The following is an 11,139-nucleotide window of genomic DNA, read 5'->3' on the forward strand; positions in this document are numbered from 1 at the left end:
CGCGAAGCGAAAAGCGGGGTGAAGCATTCAGTTACGTACGTGTGCGTGTCTGCATTTTAAAAATTCATTTTCTCAGCAACCGTTGGTCCGATTGACATGAAATTTTCACCATAGGAGTGCCTCCTCCTGTAGAATATTTTAATGACGTCATAGGTCATGTGGCACAGGCGCCATCTTGGAAAAACCGAAAAATGTTGCACCTCCACATCTCCAAAACCGCTGCAATTAAAACATGGCTCGTTGTAAATAACTCCATATGGGGAATAGGCATTAACGATGTCATTGGTGCCATAATTATGACGTCATAATTCGCCAGGGACAACGCTGTCTGATCAGTTTGAATGTATTGAGCATGATCTGTGCAACACTTACATTGGAGAATATAAATTTATGATGTCATCGCTCACGTGGTCTGGCAGCCATATTGGATCAAAGAAAAAAAATGTTCAAAGACAAGAGTTTGCTCGCAACAAGTTGACTGCGCAGAGTAAGTACTCCATGAATACCATCTAGTTGAAAAAGTAGTCTGTCGGCTATATTGCAAGACTCGATATAGATGTTTGTGTGGTGTGCCTCTAAAATGGTCTAACGGTTCTTCACTTCTGATGTGTCTAAATGGTCCAAAGCGTGTATAAGTCTACAATGGTCAATAGATCTAAAGGGTATTTTCCAATAGTAGTTAAGGTCTAATGGGTCTTAAGGTCTAAGAGTCAAAGGGTGTAAAGGTCTTCAGTAGTCTAAAGGGTCTTGAAAGGTCTAATATGACTTAGTGTCCAAATGGGTCGAAATGATCCAAGGATCCAAATGGTTCAACTCTAAACAGTATAAGGAAGGGAATATAAAGGGTCTTTAAAGGTCCAAAGGGTATATTACAACGGTAGTTACAGGTCTAACATGATCTTTAATGATCAAATGGTCTAATGAATTAAGGGTCTGAAGTTCTAAAAGGTTTACAAGGTCTTAAGTGTTTCTAAGGAGTTTTAAAGGATCTTAGGAGCCAGAAAAGGGATAGTGTCTAAGTGGTCCATAAGGCCAATGGATCTAAGTGGTCTAAAGGGTATGTTTCAACAGTAGTTAAAGATCAAAACGGCGTTTCGGAATTTTTATTTTAGGGTCAATAGGTCAGTCTGTAATCGGTCTGTAACTTGAAAACAGCTGAAAGGATCAAATTCAAACTTGGTACAGGTATGTATGATGATATAAAGATTAACCGATTAGATTTTGGGGTCAAGAGGTCAAAGATCAGAGGTCATGTTAATTTTTACTTATGTTGCCATGCCAACTCATGAGCCAGTGATGGGATTTTGAAGGAACTTGGTAAAAGTATATATGATGCAAAGATGAACCGATTTGATTATGGCATCAGCAGATCAAAGGTCAGAGGTCATATCAGACTTTTTTTAAATGTGATAACTTCAAAACAGCTGAAAGGATTGAAATCGAACTTGGAACATGTATGATATCGGTCGACGTCGTGACATCGAAGTGTCGTTCTGGCTTATTGTTGCAGAAAAAAAACAACCCATGTGGACAATACCAGAAGAAATGTGGAGATGTGTCTTTTGATAAAATGACAAAGCCATTCACTGAATCAGTTTTAATGACAAACGAAAACGCTGTAATGCACAAAACAACAAAACAGCCAGAGGCGTGAGCGACGAACCAGGGAGGGAAGGGAAAAGGTGGGCAAAGAAGGATGGTGAATGGGGTTTCGAGTGACGTGCCAAGTCTGCCATTAACTTGCCTTGCTGGTTAAGAGTACAGATCGGCGCAATGTTCTGGTACATCTCGCACCGTATCGTCTCATCATTAATAAAAACAAAATAATAAAAATGCTCCTGCTGCCATCTCTCCCTTTCCTCCGATCAACAGATTCATTTAAATTTCAATCCTTGCCACCACTTTACTCAATTTCATTTCAAATGAGATGTGGGATTAAGCCACCCCAACAATCACTCACCCCACCTGTAAACAACACATTTGACACCCCAAATCCCGTCTCCCATCTCTTGTGCCAGCCGCAAGATAGGGTGGGCGATTCAAAGGAAGGGGGGAAATAAATTCCCAGAATAAGAAATCAAAGTCCAGTAAATGCAAAACATCGCATTCGTTAAACATGCCACAAACAGACGGCTTTTCACAATGTTAAATAGGACGTCATTAGCATATGCACAAGTCTTTCCCACAGCAAAGTGTGGACAAAGAAAAAGCTAACCTTCATCTGAAAAAGACAAAGCATCTGCTGCAAATGCAGGTATTTGTGTGAAAATGTTCAGAAACAGATCGAGGGGTACAGTAGCACGTTATTTTTTTTTTTATTAAGGCTAATAATGCAGTTTACTAACAGCCAGTACCAGCGTTTACGCATCAAACCGCGATGAACATGGACACGAAGCAGATATGCAGCGCACAAACGCCAGCTGGAGGAGTTAATGGCGCGTCGTACACGACACCGGGCCGTAGAGCTCAAAAAAAAAAAAAAAAATTAGAAAACAAGTCTTTCGAATCTAGGGTCCATTCCTTGGGATGTGCAGGATGAGCAGAGATGAGCGGAAAGAGAGCAGGGAAGGAATGGAAGAAATGGCAAGATGGCGCAGAAGTCAATTTTGAGCTCGTTTCACTAGGACCACAGAATATGGTCACTGCGCACCCGAGAGAGAAGGGCCGCGATGGTGAGGAATCAGTCAGTGGGAGTGTTCCCACACCGCCTCCACATTTAGGAGGCTTCCTAGTGTCGTCGCAGAACCTTCAGTGTTTTCAAATATTCACATTTCATTGAATGGAAAGAGGGATAATTACCTGACAATGTCCATTACGTATGTTTTTTTTGTTTTTTTTCTTCTTTTTACAGGCAGGCAACACGACACAAAGGGGTGCTCCCATACATTGGTATACATGGGTGGAGATTTACGTTAATCCCACAGAGCAAAGCAGTCAAACGTAGAGTAACACTATCCAAATAATTGAAAACCACAGAGGTGAACCTACAGCAACTACTGAACATCAAGTTTATATCCTTGACAGGAGATTCCAGAATCGAATGGTGATCAACCGCATTTTTATAAGCTGCCTCCACTCAAAAAAGAAAAATAATTAAAATGAACATGAAAATAAAAGCATCATGATAAATTCTACTGAGAAAAAAATCAAATGCAAATGACAACAGCAGCAGGTTAAAGAAAGATGAGGGATGGGTAGAGGGACAGAGGGGGGAAGCGGGAGAGGAGGAGGAAAAGCAGTGAACGGGGAAGCAAGGAAGGGGGAGCAGAGAAGCAGGGAAGGGGAAGGCAGGGAAGGGGAAGGCAGGGAGGGGGAAGGCAGGGAGGGGGAGGAGAAGCAGGGAAGTGAAAGGCAGGGAAAGGGGAGTGGAGGAGGATAAGCAGGGAAAGGGGGTGGGAGGAGGAGAAGCTAGGAAGGGGAAGCGGAGGAGGAGAAGCAGGGAAGGGGAAGCGGAGGAGGAGAAGGAGAAGCAGGGAAGGGGAAGCAGAGGAGGAGAAGCAGGGAAGGGGAAGCGGAGGAGGAGAAGCAGGGAAGGGGAAGTGGAGGAGGAGAAGCAGGGAAGGGGAAGCGGAGGAGGAGAAGCAGGGAAGGGGAAGGTGGGGAAGGGGAAGGGGAGGAGGAGAAGTGGGAAAGGGGAAGGCATGGAAAGGGGAAGGCAGGGAGAGGGGGCGGCAGGGAGAGGGGACGGCAGGGAGAGGGGACGGCAGGGAGAGGGGACGGCAGGGAGAGGGGACGGCAGGGAGAGGGGACGGCAGGGAGAGGGGACGGCAGGGAGAGGGGACGGCAGGGAGAGGGGACGGCAGGGAGAGGGGACGGCAGGGAGAGGGGACGGCAGGGAGAGGGGACGGCAGGGAAAGGGGGCGGCAGGGAAAGGGGACGGCAGGGAGAGGGGACGGCAGGGAGAGGGGACGGCAGGGAAAGGGGGCGGCAGGGAAATGGGACGGCAGGGAAAGGGGACGGCAGGGAAAGGGGACGGCAGGGAAAGGGGACGGCAGGGAAAGGGGACGGCAGGGAAAGGGGATGGCAGGGAAAGGGGAAGGCAGGGAAATGGGAGCGGAGGAGGAGAAGCAGGGAAGGGGGATGGGAGGAGGAGAAGCAGGGAAGGGGAAGGCAGGGAAGGGGAAGCGGAGAAGGAGAAGCAGGGATGGGTGAAGGGAGGAGGAAAAATAGGGAAGGGGAAGGCAGGGAAGGGGGAGGAGGAGAAGCAGGGAAGGGGAAGGGGGAGGAAAGGAAGAGAAGTAGGGAAGGAGAAGGCAAGGATGGAGAAGCAGAGAAAGAGAAGCAGGGAAGGGGAAGGCAGGGGAGGAGGAGAAGCAGGGAGGAGGAGAAGCAGTTAAGAGGGAGAGGGAAAGGGAAAGGAAGTGGGGGACGTGGGGGTTAAAGGACAGAGGAAAAAGGAGGGGAGATGGAAGGAAGGGGGTGGGAAGGAGGTAGGGACCCCATAATCACACAAGACAACTTCAATCTTCAAGGAGATCAAGTTTGAAAAATTAGACCGTGAAAAAAATCCCTCAAGTCCTCAGCAAACGTCATGCCTTCAAAAATCATACGCTCACTTTGTGTGGCTCTATTTGCATCTGTTTTGGCGGTCCTGTTAAAAGGGAATGGGAAGTGAATAGTTGACGGGGTGTGGGGAAAGAGAGAAATCAGATCAATTTGCTTTGAAAACACTGCTCGAACTACAGCAAAACCAAATTCCTCCAATAAAAATCCCCCCCCCCCCCCCCCCCCCCCCCCCACGATTTATGGCTCTTTTACACTTCCCGAGGCACACATGCAATTCATCCAACCAGCTACCCGAGACACACCTTCTTCAAGCTCTCCTCCTCTTCCTGCCGCTTCTCATAGTGTGAAAAGTCATCGAAGATCGATGTGGAGTGGCGGTAGCCGGAGATGATGCGTAGAACCTGACGTGCTTTTTCCAGCGGCACCTCCTGAGTGTCACGCGAGTTGGTCACCGGCTTGTTCTCGTTGTTCTCCAAGCGGATGTGCCTGAGCTGCGAATTTGGCACGTCTTTCACGAACAACCACTTGACCTGCAGTGGAAATAAAGGAAGGGTTCGATCACAGAGCATCGATTAGAAACCCTTACACTCTTACCCAGATGTCCCATTAAACGACCACGGAACAACCTAAGGGGTGATGCTATATAGTTGATAGTCATCTACATGTTCATTGTTCATACAGCAGCAGGAAGTATTTATTGTAACACTCAATCTATAGTGCAGGCCGAGAGGTATAGTGAACTCCAGACTCTTAACAGCGTACACATGCACGTATAAGGAAGTAATGACTGGACGTAAGCTGATAGAAAACTAAATAATTTGTCAAAATTAAAACACAACACCCACACACCTTGAGCACCTACTCATGGGTAGGAAAGTGTAACTGACACTCCAGAAAAGAGCTGTAATCGTTTTTATCAAAAAGGAATCGGACATGACAAATGTCAACGGATCTCAATCCGGCTGAGAATGGCTGCAACATGAAATGGGAGAAAAAAAAACATGTGCGTACAATTGGTGTCACAGCTGCTAGATGAGCCTTAGAGCCTGTAAATAATAATAATCCCAAAAAAAATAAATGAAAGTGACAGTTTGAAGCAACATAAGGGAGGACGATGAAAGAGGGTTTGACAAGTTCAGAAAATCAAATTTGGAACAGTGCAGCAATATCAATGGATCTCAAGCGGGCCTGGGAGGCGCGTTTGGGGACGACTATGCGCACATCAGCTTGCGGAGCATCATCATCATGTCGCCCCGCCGTTACGGCATTGGTGTTCAATTCTTGTGAACCCACTTGTGGCTATACAGTCCGAGTGCCGATTTGCATCGGCATCCACAAGTTGTACAAATCCATTTAGAGTCAGCAGGCACCGGTTGCCGCTCGCGTTCCTTACGCTTTCTGTGGGCTTCTTTGGCGGCATCTATACGACCCTTTTCCGCGGAGTCACATCGTGTATGGATCAAGCTATGCCATTTCGGTCGATCACTGAACAGAGCTTGTAAATTGTCAAGCAGGATGTCACATTCTTTCAAATGTGCACGCAGTGTATCCTTGAAACGCAGTTTGGGCCGGCCCACTGATCTCTCTCCTTCATGCAGTTCTCCCATAAAAATAAAACGTGGGATCCTGTCTGCGTCCATCCTCAACACATGGCCGACCCAATGGAGTTGGGCCTTTTGCAGGGTGCATGTGATGGATTGCATTTCAGCTCGCTCGAGTACTTCTGTATCCGGCACAAGATCGGACCAATTGATGCCCAGAATTTGTTGTAGGCATCGGGAGTGAAAGCCATTCAGTCTGCGAAGCTGGCGTGCATAGCAATTCCAAGATTCGGCTCCGTACAGGAGAGAGGGGATGACAACTGCTTTGTACACGGCCAATTTTGTGTTCACTTTGAGCCCACGTCCTTCCCAGACTCTGCTGTGGAGTCGGGCAAACGAAACACTCGCTTTGCGGATTCTTTGGTCGATTTCCTTGTCCATGGTTGCGGTATTCGATAAGCACATGCCCAGGTACGTGAATTATTTTGTGACTGACAATACGTGACCCCCGATCGTAATTGCTGGTTCAACGTACGGGCTTCCCGGCGCTGGTTGATACAAAACGACGGTCTTTTGCAAACTGATAACCAGACCAAACGCCTCCATGGCCTCAGCAAAACGGTCAACGATACGCTGCATTTCCTCTTGTGTGTGGGCAATCAAGGCTGTATCATCGGCAAACAGCAGGTCATGTATTACCATGGTCTTGGTCTTTGTGTAGGCTTTTAGACGTCGGAGGTTGTAGAGGTTTCCGTCAGCACGAGAACGGACGTGTACGCCAGGCTCCAGATAGTTCGAGGCACGCTCGATAGCTGCCGCTAGATAGACCCCAAACATGGTTGGCGCAAGCACACAGCCTTGTTTTACTCCCGTCGTAATGCTGAATACGTCCGTCTCATCCCCGTCTACCGCCACTTTGCCTCTTATTTTGTCGTGAAAACTCTGCAGCAACTTAAGTGGTCTGGACATCCGTAGCGAGCAAGAAGTTTCCAGAGTAAGTCTCTGTTCACTGTGTCGAAGGCCTTTGTCAGGTCGACAAAGACCATGTACAAATCCTGGTTTTGTTCCATTGCTTTTCCCTGGATTTGCCTCGCTGCGAACACCATATCAATTGTACTCCTATTTGAACGGAAACCGGACTGTGATTCCGGAAGCGTTGCCTCACTGATATTGTCCAACAGTCGATTGAGCAGCAGTTTTGCAAAGACTTTGCCTGTTATGCTCAACAACGAGATTCCGCTGTGGTTTCCACAATCTGAGCGATCGCCCTTTCCTTTGAACAAAGTGATTAATTTTGTGTCACGCCATTCTTGAGGAACATCCCCGGCCTCCCAAATTTCATTGAACAACACCGACAACGCTGTAACCAGATCGTGGCCTCCATACTTCAACAGCTCGATCAGAATACCGTCCGAACCAGGGGCTTTTCCACATTTGACCTGTTTCACAACTTTTGCGATTTCGTCTTGTGTTGGTGGATGTGCCAGGTGGTTCTGAATTGGACGCTGATCGATTTCGTTGATCACCGAATCATGAACTATCGATGATCTGTTCAGAAGGTCGGAGAAGTGGCTTCGCCAGCGTGCGAGGATTAGCGATTTGTCAGTAAGTAGTTCACCGTCCAGTGTCTTCATCGGGAAAATACCGTTTCGTTTGGGTCTGTAAACCGTTTTCAGACCAGAGAAAATGTTGTGGTACTCCTTTCGCTCTGCGTAGCCTTGGATCTCATTTGCTTTCTCGGCCCACAAAAAATCTTTCAGCTTACGGATGCATTTGGTTGCATCACTACGAAGAGTTCGGAACTGCTGTCTATCAGCGCGACTGCCGGTCGACAGTGCTTTCTGGAGGGCAGCGTTTTTCGTGTCCAGGAGCTCATGTAACGATTCATTAGATTCGTCAAACCAGTCATTGCGTGTCCTCGTTTTTGATGGAATTGTGTCGGCCGCAGCCTTCAGAACAGCCTGCTTGAAACTTGACCATGACGAGTCTACCATTTGAGACATTTCCGTTGAGATTTTATCTACATACTCAACGCGGAGAGATTCGCTTGTCACCAGTTGACGCACATCGATTCTCGGCTGACGCTTTTGACCAGCAGAACGATGTTGCCGAGCGATTTAAAGCCGTAATTTGCTCCTAACCAGCAGTGATCTGTCCAGCATTCGGCTCCACGCGTAACGCGTGTTAACTTGGTGTACCGCAGATGCTTTTGGCGCACGATCACATAGTCGATCATGTGGGAGTGTTTTGACCGAGGATGCTTCCAAGTTCCTTTGTACTTGTCGGGTTGCTGAAACATGGTGTTCGTGATTGCTAGTCCAAATTTTGCACATGTTTCGAGAAGGAGGTTGCCATTCGCATTCACATTTCCAATACCATGGAGACCAATAACGTGTTTCCAGGTGGCATGGTCTCTTCCAACCCTGACATTGAAATCCCCAAGGAGGCAATCGATATGCTGGGAAAGAAACTGCCTCCTATTTCTCAAGAAAAATAAATAAATAAATAAATCATAAACAGATGATGGCAGCCAAAAAAGGGCTCGGAAGCTGGTGGATGTCTGAAAGACCAATATATTCTAATACGTCCACGTTCATCCCTCATAACGGTCCATTCCAAACTACACTGGAGGATTGCACGCAGACTCCACGAGGAGTGCCGTACAACATCTTCCGCACCAAATGGTGAGGAATGCATTTCCACCAAGGATATGGGTTGACTTCAATATATTCCAAAACTGTGAAAGCTCAGGACTTGCAGGTCTTAGAAGAGCAGTTCAAGTGGTCTACTTCCTACACTACGATGCCAAAATCGTGGGTGCTTTGAAGATTATTTTCCGAGTTTAAAAAACAAAGCTGTTGAAAAACCAACTTGGAGTTGGATGGGGTTCAATGAACAAAAATTAATAGTAAAAAGGCTGACACGATCGCCAACCAAATGTAGGCTTACCCCTCAGAGACAACCATCGTTTGCGGTACGGTCTGCAGTGCCGGAAATCATTTCCTGTCTTGGACTTGCACAAATGAACCAATGTCAACCAGACCAATAGCTACCAGTGCTGGAATATTTCCAAAGAAGCCAAAAAGCACGATTGGGCTTCAGACTTCTGATGAGTATGGATAGAAGAAATCTGAGCCAAATAAATGCAAAATCTAATCCCAGCCACACCTAGAAGATGCCGACCTGTCAGAAAAACAAACAGAAGTACAACCAAGAGTGAAATGTCACCAATTGGTCTCAGGTGTGAAACCCAATCTTGTCTCTGGAACATAGAGTCCATTGGAGGTTGTTCCATTCGTTCGATGTTATCCAAGCTGCCATGGCTTCAATGGTGGCTTGGATAGAGCCTTGGGCCTTTTTTGCAAAATGACTAGAAATAAAATAATAAAATGATTGTTTCTTTCATGGAATAAGTTTAAGCTTTTATAATGTAAAACCAATCATCCAAACTACAAATGCAACAGCATGTTCACTTTAAGTCAGAGAGAATACGATATGGAGGGTTCTTGAAATTGCAGAACATAACCAGAAATAAAAGATGATGCAATCATTTCTTTTCTGATATTGTACTCTTGAGGTTGGAATGGGATGAAGTAAGGATGAGATGAAGAGAGAGAATCAATGAGGTGAAAAAAAAAATGAATAAAGAAGGGCAAAGGAGGATAAAAAAAAACGGGGAAAAGGAAGAGAATGTGAATGGAAAGGACGTATAGAAGTGAGGGAACCACATCTGAAAAGGTTTCGTAAATCAAATACGACGATGGCTCAGAACGTCAAACGATCTGATAAAATAAAACTACTTCAAATCGCACGATGATGAAATCAGTTTTACTTAAAAAGTGATTATATATTCAAACGACTATGGCAATTACAGCTTCTTTGAAGATCATCTGTACGAAGGTTGGAAACCATGTGATTCCTAGGGAAAAGTACACTGTTAACAGGAAAAACCAAAAAACAAAAGAACCAACTAACACAAACTTGTAACATTTCACTTGGCAGTCAGTAAAGCCGACTTGATTTAAGCTTTATACTCTGTCAGAATAATAATAAAAGGAACAACAACAACGGATTCTGAGAAATGGTCAAAAAGTGTGGCAGCCAAATGAACAAACACACCTGTGTCTAGATGTGCTATAGTGTTCAGATCTCACAACTTTAACATGCAGGGGACACCAGGCGCAAGGTGTTTAAACAGAGCAGCACCGAGATAGTGCACCATACAATAAATAACGGCCAAATGACGAGTCTTTTATGGAATAACCCGAGACCTTTTATAATATGGGTCGAGAATAAGGCCAAAAGGCAGGAAAGAGCATTTAAGATGGTCCAGTAATGCAAATATTTGAGACACAGCTTTTTCAACTTGAGAACAGTAATCTGGATGAGCGCTGAGTTACAGGCAAACATGAACATCCTGCACGAGTACAATCAAAAAACAAAATGTGCAAACACCAGAAACTTGGATGGATAGGGTTGGTGGGTAGGGATTATAAACAATGTTGGGAGATGAAAAAGCCATCAATAAAAACAAGAACACAAACAAAATCATCCTGTAGAATACCAGATACGAAGATGATCGTGTCCGAAAGGAATACTCAATTCGGATCAACATCGTACATTCACAGACAACGAAACCATCCCAAAGGTGCCTGGACTCGAGAGAGACCCATTTGCACTGCCAGGAAGCATCCAGAAGTTCAAAGGAGCCCCAATGAGGAGATCAAGGGTCCACCACCTGCACCAAGTGTCCAAAACAGCCACGACCAAAACATGTTGAAAGGCTGACAAAACCAGGTCAGCGTTGGAAATGCTAATGAGAGTAAACATCTTTTGTCAGCATTTGGCTGCATTTTGGAGAGATTAATGACATCTCCTAGAAACATCTGCTTATTACGTAAGCACAAGGAGGGTGATGACAATTGACATTTACGTGTAACATAAATAGATGTCTACCCTTTTGTGTCTGATGTCATTTGTTTAAAAACGACTTCATTTTGATGCAACTGAAGTGCACTTCAGGCTTGGTCCCAATGGCCTACAGAGATTGGATCAGTATGGACACCTTTAACAAGGATCGCATCAGAAATCA

At 45.7% G+C, this 11,139-nt stretch overlaps 1 protein-coding gene across 1 annotated transcript in view; it reads right to left on the minus strand.

Annotated features, from left to right (window-relative positions):
• Positions 1–1,582: 1,582 nt before the first annotated feature.
• LOC137430219 (YTH domain-containing family protein 2) overlaps positions 1,583–11,139 on the minus strand; it is a 22,336-nt gene continuing 12,779 nt past the window's right edge. The window contains exons 4-5 of the mRNA XM_068120913.2: positions 4,809–5,036; positions 1,583–4,591 (exon numbers count right to left, since the gene is read on the minus strand). Of these exons, the coding sequence (XP_067977014.2) occupies positions 4,568–4,591; positions 4,809–5,036 (252 nt within the window). The 3' untranslated portion in view covers positions 1,583–4,567. The remainder of the gene's footprint in view (positions 4,592–4,808; positions 5,037–11,139) is intronic.

This window comes from Myxine glutinosa, chromosome 6 (genome assembly GCF_964187855.1).
Source record: "Myxine glutinosa chromosome 6, kmMyxGlut1.1, whole genome shotgun sequence".
NCBI lineage: Eukaryota > Metazoa > Chordata > Myxini > Myxiniformes > Myxinidae > Myxine > Myxine glutinosa.